This window comes from Plasmodium vivax, chromosome 14 (genome assembly GCF_000002415.2).
Source record: "Plasmodium vivax chromosome 14, whole genome shotgun sequence".
In the NCBI taxonomy this organism is placed as follows: Eukaryota; Apicomplexa; class Aconoidasida; order Haemosporida; family Plasmodiidae; genus Plasmodium; species Plasmodium vivax.
Genome location: NC_009919.1, coordinates 2,571,927 through 2,588,319, shown reverse-complemented (window position 1 = coordinate 2,588,319; position 16,393 = coordinate 2,571,927). Strand labels below are relative to the sequence as shown.

General features: G+C 47.9%; 7 protein-coding genes across 7 annotated transcripts, besides 12 other annotated features; 2 read left to right on the top strand and 5 right to left on the bottom strand.

Annotated features, from left to right (window-relative positions):
* Positions 1-285: 285 nt before the first annotated feature.
* PVX_101025 (hypothetical protein, conserved) lies at positions 286-1,629 on the bottom strand (the record flags this gene model as incomplete). Its single annotated transcript, XM_001613901.1, has 1 exon — positions 286-1,629. One exon carries the CDS (start codon positions 1,627-1,629, stop codon positions 286-288), a length of 1,344 nt encoding a protein of 447 aa, XP_001613951.1.
* Positions 1,630-2,180: 551 nt separating this feature from the next.
* Positions 2,181-2,202: a microsatellite.
* A 97-nt stretch (positions 2,203-2,299) lies between these two features.
* On the bottom strand, positions 2,300-4,858 carry PVX_101020 (hypothetical protein, conserved; the record flags this gene model as incomplete). Its single annotated transcript, XM_001613900.1, has 5 exons — positions 4,759-4,858; positions 4,082-4,621; positions 3,547-3,885; positions 2,969-3,330; positions 2,300-2,798 (listed from the first exon to the last, which is right to left on the bottom strand). The coding sequence occupies exons 2-5, from the start codon at positions 4,241-4,243 to the stop codon at positions 2,300-2,302; spliced, it is 1,362 nt and encodes a 453-aa protein (XP_001613950.1). The 5' UTR covers positions 4,244-4,621; positions 4,759-4,858.
* Positions 3,994-4,024: a microsatellite.
* Positions 4,630-4,651: a microsatellite.
* A 357-nt stretch (positions 4,859-5,215) lies between the features above and the next one.
* On the top strand, positions 5,216-7,301 carry PVX_101015 (hypothetical protein, conserved; the record flags this gene model as incomplete). The annotated part of the gene is made up of 7 exons (XM_001613899.1): positions 5,216-5,964; positions 6,119-6,174; positions 6,414-6,439; positions 6,555-6,616; positions 6,794-6,887; positions 6,998-7,046; positions 7,186-7,301. Exons 1-7 carry the CDS (start codon positions 5,810-5,812, stop codon positions 7,299-7,301), a joined length of 558 nt encoding a protein of 185 aa, XP_001613949.1. The 5' UTR covers positions 5,216-5,809.
* Positions 5,462-5,495: a microsatellite.
* Positions 7,302-7,365: 64 nt separating the features above from the next.
* Positions 7,366-7,398: a microsatellite.
* A 233-nt stretch (positions 7,399-7,631) lies between these two features.
* Positions 7,632-9,480, bottom strand: PVX_101010 (queuine tRNA ribosyltransferase, putative; the record flags this gene model as incomplete). Its single annotated transcript, XM_001613898.1, has 1 exon — positions 7,632-9,480. The coding sequence occupies one exon, from the start codon at positions 9,478-9,480 to the stop codon at positions 7,858-7,860; it is 1,623 nt and encodes a 540-aa protein (XP_001613948.1). The 3' UTR covers positions 7,632-7,857.
* Positions 8,299-8,334: a microsatellite.
* A 331-nt stretch (positions 9,481-9,811) lies between the features above and the next one.
* On the bottom strand, positions 9,812-10,179 carry PVX_101005 (hypothetical protein, conserved; the record flags this gene model as incomplete). Its single annotated transcript, XM_001613897.1, has 2 exons — positions 9,812-9,870; positions 9,963-10,179. The coding sequence occupies 2 exons, from the start codon at positions 10,177-10,179 to the stop codon at positions 9,812-9,814; spliced, it is 276 nt and encodes a 91-aa protein (XP_001613947.1).
* A 545-nt stretch (positions 10,180-10,724) lies between these two features.
* Positions 10,725-10,747: a microsatellite.
* A 327-nt stretch (positions 10,748-11,074) lies between these two features.
* Positions 11,075-11,100: a microsatellite.
* Positions 11,101-11,895: 795 nt separating this feature from the next.
* On the top strand, positions 11,896-13,569 carry PVX_101000 (hypothetical protein, conserved; the record flags this gene model as incomplete). The annotated part of the gene is made up of 1 exon (XM_001613896.1): positions 11,896-13,569. One exon carries the CDS (start codon positions 11,896-11,898, stop codon positions 13,555-13,557), a length of 1,662 nt encoding a protein of 553 aa, XP_001613946.1. The 3' UTR covers positions 13,558-13,569.
* Positions 13,570-13,602: a microsatellite.
* Positions 13,603-14,174: 572 nt separating this feature from the next.
* Positions 14,175-14,203: a microsatellite.
* Positions 14,204-14,269: 66 nt separating this feature from the next.
* Positions 14,270-14,308: a microsatellite.
* A 349-nt stretch (positions 14,309-14,657) lies between these two features.
* Positions 14,658-16,373, bottom strand: PVX_100995 (TPR Domain containing protein; the record flags this gene model as incomplete). The annotated part of the gene is made up of 1 exon (XM_001613895.1): positions 14,658-16,373. One exon carries the CDS (start codon positions 16,371-16,373, stop codon positions 14,658-14,660), a length of 1,716 nt encoding a protein of 571 aa, XP_001613945.1.
* Positions 16,269-16,289: a microsatellite.
* Positions 16,374-16,393: the final 20 nt, after the last annotated feature.

Sequence of the window (16,393 nt, the reverse complement as noted above, 5' to 3'; positions counted from 1 at the left end):
TTAATGAGCTTGCACAATCGCTACCCGACTTGCAAAAAAACCGAGCCAGTTCAGTTACAAATGGCTAATTGGGGACCACCACTGGGGGGACACACAGCGAAAAGGGCGATCGGTTGGTCATCCCACTGTAAGCAGCGAAAAAAAACGCTCACAAGGGATTGCGGCCAAGTAGTATAGCGGCAAAATGGCAAAAAAAAAAACGGGAAACTCCCCCACATGCAACGGCTCCACGCAGGACGAAACGTGCGACGCGAAACGTTGGCAATTTTCGCGAACGCACACATGTCACGAGTACGGATTTGGGTAAACCTTGTTGAGCAGCCCCTTGTTATCTGGCCACACTTCCTTCTCGTCGGCATGCTGAATGAAGTGCTTTCTGTAAGTTTTATATTTTTCTTTTTTTATTTTCTTTTTTGTTAATTTGTCAATGAAGGAGTACCTCCGTCGGAGATACAGCGGGTCGATAAACCTGTTTCTGATGGAAAGGGTGTTTTGTAAGTGTTCATTTTCGCTTAGCAAATTTAAAAAGTGATTTTTTGATCTTTCGTGTTCCTCCATTTCTGCTTTGGTTTTTTCTCGGCGCTCCTCCAGTCCTATGTTCACGTCACAGTCTACGTAGTGTAGCTTTTGGTCCGTTGTATTTACTTCCTTCCCGCAATTCAATCGCGTGCGCGGTTTATCCCCACCCGCAGGGGAATTTTCCCCAAGTATTATCTTCTTAAATGACAGCCGTCCCTTCGTTCTGGCAAAAATTATCTTATCATAACTGTTCGTGTGTGTTGTTACTTCTTCACATACCTTTTGACTCGTTTCACTTTTTTCCTTCTCCTCGGGTGTCTCCTTTTTATCTTCCATTTTGCCTGACTTGTTCAGGTAATTTTCGCTTTCACTTCCATTTTGTGTGCAAAAAGGGGATTCCCCGCAATTGGACTTCTCCGCTTGCGTTCCCCTTCCATTGTCCCCTCGCTGGGTAAACCAGCTGAATTTTTGCTCGTGCAAATTTAGCTCTCTTAAATCGTCGGGCGATAACGCGTGTTTTTGTTGGCACTTCCCACTCTGCTGGCACTTCCCACTCTGCTGGCACTTCCCACTCTGCTGGCACTTCCCACTCTGCTGGCACTTCCCACTCTGCTGGCACTTCCCACTCTGCTGGCACTTCCCACTCTGCTGGCACTTCCCATTCTGTTGGTACTCCCCACTGTGTTGCGGTTCATGGTCGGGGAAGACGGTCAAATATAGAGAGTAAAAATCCCTCAAGCTCTGATTTTCGAGATACACCTCCTTTGGTATGCTTGCCAAAAAGTTTTCCACCTTGTCTTTGTTCTCAATTATGAGGTTAATGCATTTTTGCAAATTAATTAAACTGTCGTCTGTCTCCTTCTTTTTAAAACGCACGGTCTGCATCCGCATGTACTCCTTTAAGTTAAAATCGAGGTGTAAATATTTTGACGGGAAATAATAATTTTGCATGCTCTTCCCGATTAGCGGTTTGATCCAGTTTTTTTCACCCGGCATGTTTTCTGCGTACCCGAATATTTTTTTTTTGCATGACTCTATTCCTTTCAAGCTCCACCCCTTGATGTCGCCGACGCTTTTTATCTGGCATATTAAAATTTTGGGTTTGCTCATTTGGGGGTGAGAAGTCGGCCTGCCGCCTGTCAGGAGGGTTTACCGCACTGTCAGCGTTTCACCCCTGAGGGGCCCAGTTGAACAAGCAGTTAGTACACCCCTGTGGAGGTAGCCCCACGCCGGATGCAACTGCGGCACTTATCATGAGCAGATCGCGTCGCGCGAGGAGAGGTGTGAAGCGGAGACGCAAAGCTCATACATGATATTTTCGCACAGTTGAAAAGTCAGTTCCGCCGCAACCTTGGTGTTACATGAACGGGTTTAATTTTTCGAGAAAAAAAAAAAATGTTAATTTTTACTTAAAATGACAAGGTTAGCTCGCGCGAAAAAAATGAGCAAGTTAGCCAAAATGATACACATAAATGCCCAATCATTCGCGCGAACGGGAAGATGTGAGGGGCTCCCCACAAATGCTATTTCACGGTCCCGCATGTGGTATTCCCCCGCGGTGCATACGTTTCATTTACGCTTTTTTCGAGCGCACTTGCTGCTCACACGTTTGGCTTCGTTGCCCCAGCTGGTGGGGTACCCAAAATGTGGTTTACTTCGCCGCTTTTTTTTTTTTTTTTTTTTTTCCGAATTACGCCCTTTGGTTACCTGCCCAAAATTGAAGAGGGGACTCGCTCTACCCGACATATAATCCCAACACGCTGTGCCCATCCCCCCACCGCTAACCGCCCTGCTTCACATTTATGTCTCGCAATTTTTTCTCGTACACATTGGAAGTGTCTTTGATTTTTTTTTTCACCCGCTTTTCCGTGTACAGCAGATTGTCAAACTCTTTATTGTAAGTTTGCATGCAGAAGTTTATTCCCTGCCGCACCTTTTGTACATCGTCATCCCTGAGATGATGGCTGTTTATGTAGGAAGTTAATTCCTTGTTCACTGCGTCCATGTCGAGGTCAATATTTTGTACCATTTTTTTTAATAGCCTATTTTTATTTTTTATATCTTCAAAATAGCCTTCAAAATAAGCGTCCCCATTTTGGTCATCCCCCTGTGGGAGTTCCTGAAACGCCTCCTCCACTTGAGAAATTTTTTCCTTCGAGTTCTGAGCGAACTCTCTTAGATTTTTTATGTACATATTGCTTTCGTTATAAATTAGCTCCAAGTTTTTGAAGATTACAAAGTCTTTGGAGTAAAACTTCAGGTCCTTGTTGAGGTTTTCCCTGCGTTGTGTGTGTGTTGGGGGGAGGAGCGGTACGTGGGTGTCCACCTGCATTTGCATGTCAATGTGCACATATGTACGCACCTCAGCCGGTTGGAATCGCCTCCACACACATCCACACACATAGGGGTGCCTTTCCACCCGCGCATTTTCGTTCAACCCACTACATACCTCTTAACCTCCAAGGCGCCTATCTTCTCCGTCATGTCCAAATTCTGGCTACTGTGGACGCTGAGGTTGTTTTTTATTTCCCTGTCCCGTTCATCCAACTCGCAAATATTGCTCTTGAGTGATTTTATTTTACCAATATTTTCCCTAATTTGTTCTATATAATAATTTTTACAATTCTGAAGCATGTCGACGTGAATTTCGTTAATGCTGTTAATGTGATCGTTGTACAGGTTGTTTAAATAAATTACTTCGTTCCTTTCGATTACGTTGTAATTATCAATCATTTCATCCATTTCGTCTTTCATGTCGTGTTCGTATTCTTCCAAGTGCGTTTTGAACAGTTTCTCCATGTTCCTTAGTTTCTGCGGGGGGTAAGATCAGGGGGGGGGGAGGTATATCACATGTACCGTGTGCAACGTCGTCAACGAAATGGGAAGTATCAAAATAACCCGTGTCCCATGCATCACACACGTGTGGAGCGGCTGCTTCTTTGGGTTTTACCGCCACGGTTAAGACATAGTTGGATTACTTCTAATGGAGAGACACACGTGGGTACTTCCCCTGCCTCGCGTCCTTACCAAGTCGAAGGCCGCATTCAGGTGGTCTATCTCCTCGAAGTTCCTGTTTTTCACGTGGTCCAAGTTAACTCGCTGCTGATCTATGAAGCTCACCAAGTTATTCATCGTCTGCTCGTGCTTCTCCCCAATCATATTTTTTATATCTTCCTTTTCCTTGTCCAGCTTTTTTAACTCCTCTGCATTTTGAAAATTGTAAAACACTGATTTGTTTTTAATCACCTTTGGTTCTTCCTTGGTCTTTTCGCCATACTTTTCGCAGCCCTCGCTGAGGAAGTCTATTTTGCTTTTCAGTTCGTGGTACTCCTTTTTGAAGCGCTCCAGTTCGTTTTTCTTTTCTTCCTTTGAAGGGGTGAGAGGGGGGTGCGCCCCGTGGGGGTAAATTTTGCAGTATTGCCTTGTCGTTCAGGCGTTTTTGCCCTTTTTTCGCTTTTGCCTTTTTGCCTTTTCGCTTTTTTTTTTTTTTTTTTTTTTTTTTTTTTTGCCTTGCCGTTCAGGCATTTTTGCACATTTTTTTTTTTTTTCCAGATTAGCTAACCAATCTGCTCTCCAGCAGGCGCTTCCTTTGAACTGCCCTGAGCAGTTCCTCCCTTTGTATTTTGACTAAATTTTCGACTTCCTCATTTGATAGCTTCTTCGTCTTACTGTCTTTGCCCTTGGTGCCCTTTTTCTTTTTTCCCTTCGGTTTGCCTTTATTCATAAGGGTTGCTCGCGGGTGTTTTGCTGTGGTTTGGGTTAATTTGTGACTGTTCACTTTGTCGCTTCTCACCGCTTCGTCTTCATCTGCCACGTTTGCAGCCCTGCCTTTGGCGCGGAGCTCCGACGGTTGGTACGCTAAGTAGCAGTTTTTATCGGACAAAGAGACTCACGTCGTTCGCCTGAAAGGTGGAGAGCACTACAGAGAGGATATGCACAATACGTTTCTCCATCCGCATGTATAAAAACGTATACCGGCATGTCCCACATATGCGTGGTCCCTACTTTAAAAATTTGCGCATGAAGAGAAATGCGTAAAGACGCACAGGCGAAAAGGGAGGCCTTCACAAATTTTCGAAACGCGCGTGCACACGAAAAATGTCTAGGGGGAGAAAAAAAAAAAAAAAAAAAAAACAACGTGACGTATACCCTTTTACTTTTTATGTGCTATTTTGCAATTTCAAATGGTGAGAGGGGGCTAGGCACCTGCGTTGGCAAAAAAACGGTATCTACTTTTACCTTCTCAGAGTCGGCGGCTCTACAAAATTGTGCATTCAAATGTAGATATATGCATACTGGCTGTCCCTGTGGGACAACCTTCGGAGACCCTATTATGTGCACCTTTTTTTTTGGTCAATTTTGACTACTGCAACGGCAGCACGGGGGAAAGGTAAAAATGGAGAAAAATGTATCGGCCCAGGTTTGCGGCACTGCGAATGCGGGGCTTCACAGGATGAGGCTAGGGGTCCCCCTCTGAGAGGCATCACGCATGCGTAAAAGGCAAATGCAAAGTGCTATACGCATGCGCGCATATCGACCGTTGCGGGTGCCGCCGCTCGCCTGATGGAAGAGGTCGGGGCGCTTTCCCTTTTCTACCGCGGCAAATCGGTATAGATATTTCCTGGGGAAAAAGAACCACGCAAGAGTTGCGTTTTGTTTCCAAGTTCATTTTAAAAATTGTAAAGTTACGCGAATTGCGCGGGAAAAAAGCATACCAAGTTGGGAGCAAAGTTGGAAGAAAGTTTGACGCAAAGTTCGATGCAAAGTTCGATGCAAAGTTCGATGCAAAGCTCGATGCAAAGCTTGCTGCAATTTGGATGCAAAAGAGAGAGCGTCGACCAGCTGAGCTCGCAAAAAAAATCGTGAAAAGCGCCGAACGAACGAATAATAATAAGTCAACCCCCCTCCTCCATGCAAGCATGTATTTATATGCCTACTTATGCTTATGTATATATATGTATATATGTACGTATGTATACCCCACCATCCGCTCGGCCTTCCCCTTCTGTGCCTTTGCCACAAACAGCAAGTACAATTACTGCTCCTACAAAGTGCTACAGTTTGACTTCTTCTCCGACATATGCTAGCCCTGCCGCCGCTGCCGACCGGGTAGTAGGGCCAGTTTGATGTGACTCCTAACGCGAAAGGCAATGTTCGCGTCAGCGTCCACGTTAGCGCTATAGTCAACCGTATAGTCAACGTTACTGCAAACGTGAGTGCCTATCGCTTAGCAGACTCGCTTCCTTCTTCTCACCTCCCCCCAATTAACACCCACCTTTTAAATGCCAAAATGGATCAAATTCGCAACAGACTCGACCACTACCAACCTGACGACAAAACCAAAGCCTTTTGCAGGAAGTACATTTTTTTTGTGACCTTTTACACTTTTTTTGTTTTAATCCTGCTCATCTACAGCTTCTTTTCGACCAAGCTCTCTATCTATGGGTAAGTCCTTTCCCCCAATTGGTTTGCCCATTATACCTTTTTAGCTAGCCATTTGGTGTAGCCTCTTTCGCGGAGCAACTGCCCTACGCAGCGGGTGCATCCCCCAGTTTCCACATCGATCATTTGTTGTGTTTCCATTTTGCTTTTATTTCAGGTGGCTGCTTTTCACAAACCTCTATTTCTGCGTCTTCCCCATTTTTTCCTTCATCGGTAGGAGTCCAAAAAAAAAAAAAAGAGGGGACAAGCATACAGCGCGCGTCGACAGCATGCAACTCCCGCGTCAGACAAATGGGGCGCCAAAATTTTAGCGCCTCCTCGCGTTTGAGCTTTCCACCTTTGCCGCATTTTGCGGTGCTTCACGATTTACGCTGCATGATTTATCTTTCACGTTTCACCGTTCACCTTTCATGTTGGGAATTTTTTTTTTTTTTCCACCGACTCATGTGCAGGCAAATCCTACATCCCCTCCCTGCTGGTAACGCCGAAACGACACGAAAAGTTTTGAGAAGTGTGCCCATGCGCGTGTATCTCCCTACCCCCTCTTAAACGTGTAGGAAATAATTTGTCGCCCCTTTTTTCCCCCTTTGCAGAGGTTCTACAATTGGATGCTTTTGGTTTCCAGCATAATTTCCATTTATATAATTATCGAGGGGTACTCTTTCCTGGCGGTCCGCTGAAGCGCGACCTGGCCGCGTGGCCATGCCGTCCACGTAGATTATGTAGACTGTGTTGACCACGTTGACTGTGATGACCGCATTGCCCTTGTTTCCCATGTTCCCCCTGCCCCTTTGCCCACCCCTTCCGTAATTGCTTTTCCCCCCCCGCGCAGCATCTTCACCTACAGCGCGAAGGACCTCTCCCTGATGATCACCTATGGCGTCCTAACGTGGGTCAACACGGCGCTCTGTTGGAAGGCAACCCAGGTGAGGATGGCGCCGCAGAATAGGGGCACATTCACAGTGCCCTTTGCCATTTGCCGTTTACCGTTTGCCATTTTTCTGTTTTATATTTTTTATTTTTTCCCCCCGCGCAGAGCATCTTTGACGGGGTGAGGACGCAGCATAGCCTCCTGGACAGTCTAAGTAAGTTTCCACTCTGCACTTAGCACAGCAGGGGAAGTGTATGGCGAAAGTGTGCACACGAAATGGTGCACGTATGGGCTCTTTCCCGTGTGTTTTTGTGCATCCTCATTCGCCTCCTTTTTGTTGACCCCCTCTGCAGATCCAAAATCGAATGGCAAAAAGGGAAACAATGATGACAATAAAAAATGGGGACTGAAGAAAAAGTTCTTTGGAAAAGGAAAAACCACGAAGGATTCCCATTACGTGGAGGTCTGACGATGAGAGGTGTTCACACGAAAGTGCATATAGGCATACGTTATTTTGTACACGCGTGTGCCATCGTTTTTCTTTTTTCTTTTTTTTTTTTTTTTTTTTCCCTTAAACCGTACCGCCTTAAACGCACGACACTGATTTACCCAACTGCGTAACCTTTTTATGTGACCATTTGTTGCGGTATGTGCCTCCACTGAGTCCTTTTTTCGCGCGCGTGCTCCGCCCTGGAAGTGCATTCCGCGGGTGCTGCGCATTTTGCCACGCAGTTTTGACACGTTATTTTGTCATGCATATTGATGCATTGTTTTTTCGCCTACTTTTTGCCCTTTTTTTGCCTCTTCTTTCCACCTTTACGTAAAAAACCGCGTTGTCACGGACCAACTGCTAAAAACAGCGTCTCTGCAAAGTTTTCAATTTGTTCAGGTGTGCACACGGTGGGGCGGCCCCCGCAGTGGTGATGCAGAAAAAAAAAAAGGGGGGGGGTCATACAGTGCCCCCCTTTGGGGTAAGAAGCACCGGGGAGTGATGACGCGTTAAGATAGACATCCCATCTTCGCTATCACCGAACCCACCTCTTTTCAACCTCGTCCAAGCAGCCACCCCTGATGCCCCCGCGGATGTCCTCCATGAGCCTGTTCATGTAGCACACATTATGTATGGTCAGCAGAGTGCCCAACAAATTGTCATTTATCTTATAGAGGTGGTGCAAATATGCCCTGGAGTAATTCGCACAGGTGTAGCAGGGGCAGTGCTCCTCAAGAGGGCCACTTTCCAACTCGTGAATTTTGGACTTTATTTTAATGTACTCTTTCTTAATACTTGTGCACAATTTGCCTTCCACTTTTCTTATGGTCTCAACTGAGCATAGGTAGTAGCCATGCCTGGCCAGCCTCGTGGGGATGACGCAATCGAAGGTGTCAATCCCTTGACGCACTCCGAAGAAGATATCCCTAATTTGGCCGATCCCTAGGAGGTGCACCGGTTTGGCGCGGCTAATAGGGGTGCTACCACTACTACTAGCACTACTACTGTTACCACGATTGGCTTGCCCCTCCCGCCTGACAAACCGCATGGTCCTCTCTATCACGCTGTACATCATCTGCTTGTCCTTCCCAAGGCACCCCCCGATGCAGAGCCCAAAAAAAGGCAAATTACAAACAACCTGGCAGCTTTTCAACCTCAAATCGGTGTATATTCCTCCCTGGATGATTCCATAGAGAGCCTGCTTATTGGCTTCCCTTTCTCTCCACTTCTGTTGCACTTTGTATTTCTTATTATGCAACTGGTTCAGGTAGGAATGGTAATTTGGCATGGTCATGGCTTTCTTAAATTCTAGGAGGCACCGAATGTACCACCTGTGGGACCTGTGCATGGACCGCTCCGTGTATTCCCTCTCTATGTGGTAGGGGGTGCATTCGTCGAGTACCACTGCGAAGTCGCTCCCCAGGAGGTACTGCGCTTGGATGGAGCTCTCCGGCGTCAGCATGTCCAGGGCCCCGTCGTGGTACGACTTGTACAGGGCCCCCTGCTCGCTGATTTTCACGATGATGTCTCCGCGGGGGGGGTGCGCTGCAGACGCGGTGGACGCGGCGGGTGCAGCGGCTATTATGCCACCCTGCTGGTCGCGTCCCCGGTTGTTACCTGGGTTACCTACGCTATCTGCGCCACCTACGCCAACTGTGTTGCCTGCTCCCCCCCTGGACTTCCTCTTTATCTCGTCCGAAACCGAGCCGAACGTCATGCTGAACAGCTGGTACCCCCCCGAGTCGGTCAGGATGGGGCCCTGCCAATTCATGAAGCTGTGCAACCCGCCCAGCTGGAAAATGACGTGTGGCTTGGGATGAATCAACAGGTGGAAAGTGTTTGACAGAATGATTTGCGTTTTACAATCCTTCACAAAGCTGATTGGCGTCGACTTCATGCACCCCTTCGTGGCACAAAAGAGAAAGTTGGGGGTTTCTATTTCCCCCCGTGGCGTTTTTATAATGCCAATTCTACTGTGGTTACCCTCCTGCTGTGATTCTTCTAAGACGGTGAAACTAAATCCGGGGTAGTCAAAGCAGGGGTTCACCTGGTGGATCTCCCAGGGGGGGCTCCTCTTAACTTGCACAACTAAGCTGTAGTGGCGGTACTGCTTCTGCGCAGAAGGGTTCTCTCTGCTGGGGGTACTCCTCCCCATCATTTTTGCATAACTCCCTTGTGATGCATGCAAAAATGTGAGCTTATTCGTTAGTTTTTCTCTTCCCCGTGGGGGGTATCCTACTAGTGAGCCCCTTCCACATACACGATGCAACCCACCTATCCACAGCTTCTCCCCCTTGGCATGTTTCCCTCTCCCTCTGGTATACCTCTTCAGTCCGACGAATTCCTTCCTCTCATTTTTTATGCCCTTACTCTTGCTGGTCAGGTTAAAAGGAACATTTAAAAATACGTATGCCAGGAGGAAGTGGTACTTTAATAGGTTCATATAATGGGACGAGCTTGCTGAGGGGGGGGTGCTTCACGTGGAGGGATCACTTCCCTTTGGGGCTTTTCTCACCGGGGGGGGTAGCTCTTGTGCAGATCTGCTTACCTTTTAAAGGGGAGGTTATTAAACGATGGGGTCTGCCACTTACCGGTACGCTGCTGTAACGGGGGCGGGGGGGGTGCTTCCCTCCAGCTAACTGTTCTTCTCCCCGGTTTGACTCTTCTTCTCCTTCAGCACGGAAAGGGCCTCTTCCCTGGAACTCAAGAAAAAGGTGCCTCCCCTTTTTAGGTACACTTGCCGATTTGCCTTAAGACACGTCAGCTCGTGAAGCATCACATCGCTCAAGTTTTTGTAGTTTAGCTTGTCCACTAGGTCGGCTTCGCTTTTGCCTTTCTGCTTGTTGGCGTTCGACATGGTATATGGGGGTGCTCAGTTGTGAGTTCAGCGGTTGTGAGTTGCGCGGTGGGAGTCTCTGCGGCTGCGAGTTGAGCGAGCTGCACTTTGGGGGTCCTACCGTCACCTCTGCGTCGCCTTTACGCCACCTTTACGTCGCCTCTACTCCCCCGCTACCCCGTTTTGATTCCTTCTATTCACACTTCTTGTTCCCCTCCAGGTGGGGGCTTTCAAATTGGCGCAATCTACAAACCGGTTGTATCTCCTCCCAGTAGGCAATCCCCATGTGGGGGGAAACAAATCTAACGGCGTAGTTACCTCACGCGTTTTCGCCTCCGTCCTGCGAAGGGTTCACCGGATGCGCAAACGAATCAGCAAGAAGAGTGACACCGGTGGTGGGGACTCACGCCAGCGTATATGCCTCGTGTACCCACGCAGGGAGAAGCAAGTTAGGTTCACTTATGCCTACCATATGTATGTAGCAGCACGCGCGTAACTTCATGCTCCTCAAGGCGCGCTCCGCTTTTCTATGCGTGCTTCTTTGCCATCTCAGCAAGTAGGGAACTACTTTTTTTTTTTTTTTTTTTTTTTCCCTTCACCGTCCGCGCCCCGCCACAATCTGCGTTTGCCAAACCATCCGTGTAGCAATCGTCCGCGCCGCATAAATGGGACTTCTTGCAAAACGGGTATGCCTACTTTAGCTGCGATTTTTTTTTTTCTTTTTTTTAATCAATTTTTTGTTGTCGTTAAGGGACATGGAGAAGCAAAGCTCCTTCTTCGTAACATGCCGACTACTCACCAAAAAACTGCTCATCATTTTGTGCCGTTTTTACCACTCCGGAGTTAACTTCACCAACTCTTAGAAAAAGAAGCAAACAATAAAACAACTAAACAGTATTGTTAACAGGGGGGTACCCCTTTTTTTTTTTTTTTTTTTTTTTTTTGTTAATTTCCTCCCCACATAACAACTGGGTGAAGGTCAGCTGCCCTGCTATACCTCGCTAAACGTATGCGTGAATTTGTATGGGCCTACACGTACGTTTATGTGCATATGGGTATGCTCCCCGCTCGAGTACTTTTGATGCGTAGCCGTTCTTGCGGACGGCTGGAGACCCTTCCTGCTTTTATGCCTGTCGAAAGAGTCCCCACTTGAGCGAGGTGCTCCCTTTTTTTTTTTTTTTTTTTCATCCCTGTAAGGCACTTCCCACGTGGTGATGTTGCTGATTGGCACCTTTCTGCGCCGAACCGGTTTGAACTAGTTGGTGTTTTTTGCCATCCTGAGGGGGGGCGGCACTCCCTCGTGGGTTCAGCGCGCGTAGCGAGATAAGTGCGTCCAACACGCGTAGCCAGATAAGTGCTCCCTGCTCGTGCAGTCTGATAAGTGCGCCCTGCGCGCGTCCAGCTGTTCATCCGCTTCCCCCCCATTTGTGCGCCAATTTGTGTCTTAATTCGCCCCACCACTTTGGTTCCCCCGTTTCGTACCCACTTGGCACCAGACGGGGGAGCCAAGCCGCAAAAGGAGGACAACGAGCTGGCACCGCTTCCGCGCTTGTGTTGCTTCCTCCCCCCCCCCAAAATGAAATGCGCCCCCCGCAAGAATATCCAGGCCTACGTCGAAGATCCCCAAGTTAGAGTTAGCTGACCCGGTGGCGAGGCACCAAGCTGTCGCTGTGAAGTGGCCTTCTCGCCGCGATACCGTCGCACCTCTTCCCCGGTTCACCTCCCCCCCCGCGAACGATGGTGGCACTGTGCAGGGGGCTGCTGAGAGTGCTGCTCCTGCTGCTCCCGCTTCTCCCGCTGCTCCCGCTTCTCCCGGTGTACATCATCCTGGCCAACGTGCCCTGCGCGCGAAGCGTAGATGTGTGTAAAGGCGCAGAGGAAACGCTGAGCAAATTCTGGGACACCATAGAAAACGCAAAGCACGGAGATGTCATGCTAATAAACATAAAAAACTACTACTGCCCAGCATGCAATCGATACATTGATGTGTGGAACAAATTGGAGGAAGAAATATCAAATTATGAAAGTAACGTCTCTCTCTTTGTGTTTGACTGCTCCTGCCCCCTGTTCGTGCCCTATTGCAGATTTTTCAAGGTGCGTTATTTCCCCACCTTCCGGCTCCTCCACCCGGTTTACGATTACATGGAGGGTAAAAACACAGACTATAAGTACATAGCCCCAGAAACAGAGATGGCAAACAGAAAGTACAATAAGGAGTTGCTGCTAGCCTATAGGGAAGTGGACAGAGTGAATAACCTTCCACAATTCCAAAGAATGATGCAGACGCATTTGTGTAAAAATGTAAATTTTAATCACATAGATTTGAAGTCCTGTTACGCAGATGTACCTCCAGTAGAAGAGTCCCCTGAATATGCCATGTTTATAGCTACCACCAATGGAGCCATAGGAGGAACGACCGGGAAAGGAGGGGCTAATGCAAATCGAATGGCTGTGGAAAGGTGGAAGGGGAAGACCTTTACGAAGGATGACCTTAAGCACGACATTGTGAGGGGCATGCTGTTCACTTTGAGGAGAAATGTTTCGTTGGGGTTAGATGTAGAGAAATCTACGGTGGAGCCTTTTCTAGTTATGGCAAAGATCGTTTCGGATATGTACCCTGAGCTGGCCAAGTGGCTGGGCGACCTTCGGGAGAGACTCGCCGCGCAGAGGTACCCACTCAGGTATGAGCAGTGGTCCAAGGTGGTGGATGAGCTTGCCGGGATGGGGGGCAGCGCCCCAGTTGGAACTGCCTCAAGTATGGGGGGAATCACCCCAGTTGGAAGCGCCTCCGGGATGGAGGTCATCCCTCCCGACGTGGGTAGCACCCCCTGGAGCGAGCCCAAATTCAAAGTGTGCGAAGAGAACTCCGTCCTCTGCTCCTACTGGCTGCTCTTCCACAAAATATCGGTGCACTGCCTCATGCGGGATAAAGAAAGATACCATTTCTACATGAGCGCTTTAACAAACTACACAAGAAATTATTTAAATTGCGAAAGTTGCATACAGCACTTTGTCACCGCGCAAGAGTCATGTTACTACGGATTTTGCAACATCCACTCAGCCGAATCATTTGTCATCTTCCTGTGGAGAATACACAACGCGGTTACCTTGCGATCTATGTACGAATCGATAGTTCAGGAGACCCAAGTGCGGGGAGGGCAACCGGAACTTACAGATGGTAAGAGAGAAAGCAAGATTCAATTCCTTAACCGAGATTTGGCCTTCCCTCCGGAGAAGCAGTGCAAGTTCTGCAGAAGTGGCATTGGTTTTACGAGAATTACTCCTCCGTTTATTACCCATGCGATGAAACAGAAGTCGGTTAGCGACCTAGATTTTGATGCCATCGATGGGTTCAGCGTCAAGCAGGTGCTGAACCACCTCGTGGAGGTGTACTCCTAGGGGGGCCAAAAGAAAAAGAAAAAAAGAAAGAAAGAAAGAAAAAAAGAGGAAATAACGTTACGCTGTTGGATACGCCACTCGCAGAAATGAAGCGCTTCTCTCTCATTAGTGCTACGCGCAGGGAAGAGTCATCCGTTGTCCCACTCTGACACATTTCAGGTGATTTTTTTTTTTTTTTTTTTCGTATTTGTACGTGTCATCGTCGTCACACCTTTTAGTGCCCCTCGCGGGATTTGTTTCCCCCTCAAGTGGAAGGAGCGGAAAAGGGGCCCCTTAAAATGGCTGATTTGTAAATTGGAAGGGACAGCGGGGAAGTGCGCAGGCAGGCGCAGTGGTACATCCTTCACGTCGCCTACGTGTGCACCCTCTGACGCTTGGGGCCCCCCTTTTTTTTGTGAAACGCCGACGCCCCCGCGCCCGCAACATCATTTGCTTTTGTTCAGGTTGTGCATGTGTGTTATCCCTTTTGTGTGACACCCCAATTAACTTCCATCTGTTTTTTTTCTTGTACTTTTGTGACCTTTTGTATAATACCCGTGAACGAAATGATTTTTTTCTGTTCATTTGAGTAGCCCCTCAAAAAAAAACTCCAACGCGATGTGCCTACCGCATGTGTATGTTTTTTTAATTTTTTTTTTTTTTTTTTTTATCACTACAAAAATAGTTTTTAAGATTGGCTATTTTGTTCAGGTAAAAAAAAAAAAAGGCGTGACGAAAAAAAAAGAAAAAAAAAGAAAAAAAAAGAAAAAAAAAGTGGTTTGTTTGTTTTTTTTTTTCTCTCTCCGTTACGATTACGTACGTGCAGACGTACGAGACGGGGGGTGGCTAATTGGTCATCACGTGGAGAGGGGGCGGGCAAAAAGAGAAAAATGCCACAAGCTTCGCCGCTACGTTGCTGTGTTGCCATGTTGCCCTGTTGCCTTGTGGAGGAGTAAAAAATGGCACCCTCCCCCAAAAAAAAAATATAAAATACGCAAAATGGGCAAAACTGCGCAAACAGCGGCACAACACAAAACAAACAACGGAAGAGCTGTAAACGCCCAACCGTGCACAAACGGAGCGGCCGAACGCGGAAAGGAGAGACTCGCCCCCAGTGCAGTCTACTTATTCTGCTTAAATTGAATGTTAAAGGAGCCATCATTGTTGGGATTCTTTTGCACCTCAAAATTGTCCAGGGATAGTCCCACTTTCCCAAGTAGCAAATTGCCAAAGTCTTTTAATTTCCCCACCATTTCTTCCTTCTCCTTATTTAACTGCTGTTCAGCGAGGTACTTTAATTTTTTCTGCTTCATTTCGTAGTTTGCCAGCAAGGAGGCATCCAAAGATATGGCTTTATTCAAATCGTTTGACGCGTCATTATATTTTTCGAGCTGTTCATATGCATTGCTCCTACGGATGTAAGATTTCACAAAACTCTCATTATAGTGGAGAGACTTATTGCAGTCTTCGACCACCTGATTCCAGTTCCCTAAATGAGAGTAGCAAGCTGCCCGATTGGAATATAAAACAGATTTGGTACCTTTCTCTTTGCATTTTTTTAAGGCCTTATTGTAGTAAAAGATGGCCTGCCTGTAGTCTCCCTTTTTGAAGAACTCATTTCCCTGGCCCTTTATCTCCTCTGTGTTCTGGCCACCCACGCAGTTGCCATCTTCATCATCTTCGCCATCCTCGTCATCCTCCTCTTCGCCATCTTCGCCATCCTCGTCATCCTCCTCTTCGCCATCTTCGTCATCCTCCTCCTCCTCGTCGTAGTCCTCGCTGAGGACGGAGGAACTCCTCCCGTCGGCAAAGCCCTCACTCCCATCATCCGAGTCGCCCTCGTTGGAGCTCATCTCCTCGGAGTCCTCATCCTCCACCGACGAGCTCAGGTGCGAACTGGAATTCTGGTAATCCTCTTTACCTATACAGTTGTCACTGTAGTAATTTCTCACATGGCCATTCGTGTCTTCTTTATCCGGCTGTTCCTTCAGCTCCTCTCTCTTTGTCCTGCTGTTTGGCTGCTTCGCGAAGGAGCGGTTAGGTTTTTTCTCCCCCTCGTTAGCACTTCCTTCGTCTGCTTCCCCCTCGTCCGCACTTACTTCGCCTGCTTCCCCCTCGTTCGCACTTCCTTTGTCTGCTTCCCCCTCGTTTGAGTTTGCTTCGTCTGGCTCCCCCTTTTTTTCTCTATCGCCATCGTTGGCTTGCTCCCCCGTCTGCGCCTTCACATAACTGATGCCGGGGAGGCTTTCCATGGTGCTTTCGCTACCCCTCGCGCGGCTCGTTTCACCCTCCGCTGCGCCTCCCGCGTCGAGCTTCTCCCTTTCGCTGTCCTGGCAAATTCGCTCCAGGGACCCCTCCCCCGTTGGGGCACCTCCTATTGGGGATACACCCATCTGGCACTTCTCCCCTGAGGTAACCTCACCGCACCCTTCGGCTAGCCATTCCCGTTTCGCATTGGACTCCCCAGTGGGTAAATTACCCCCCACGTTGTTCTCCGCATACCCGCCTAAAGCGGCGTCCTTCTCTACACACTGGATGCTCTCAGCTCCCATTTCATCGCCCTGTAAAGTAGCACCCAACCTGTTGACGTGTTGATGAAAACAAAAAGACGCAGGGTCCTCCACGCTGCTGATTTTTCTTCTTGACAGATTTTTATGCTGATCTGCCACAGAAGGACACTTCTTTTGGTCTCCCCTGTGTGCACTTGCTATGGCATCCTCTCCTAAAGAGTCCCTTTTTTTTTTTTTTTTTTTTTCCACAATTCTTAGGTATATCCACGTGCCTACGATGGGGATTAAAAGAAGAAAAGCATAAAACAACGTTTCCCCTTTTTGCATTTTCTGTCAAATGGTTGGTG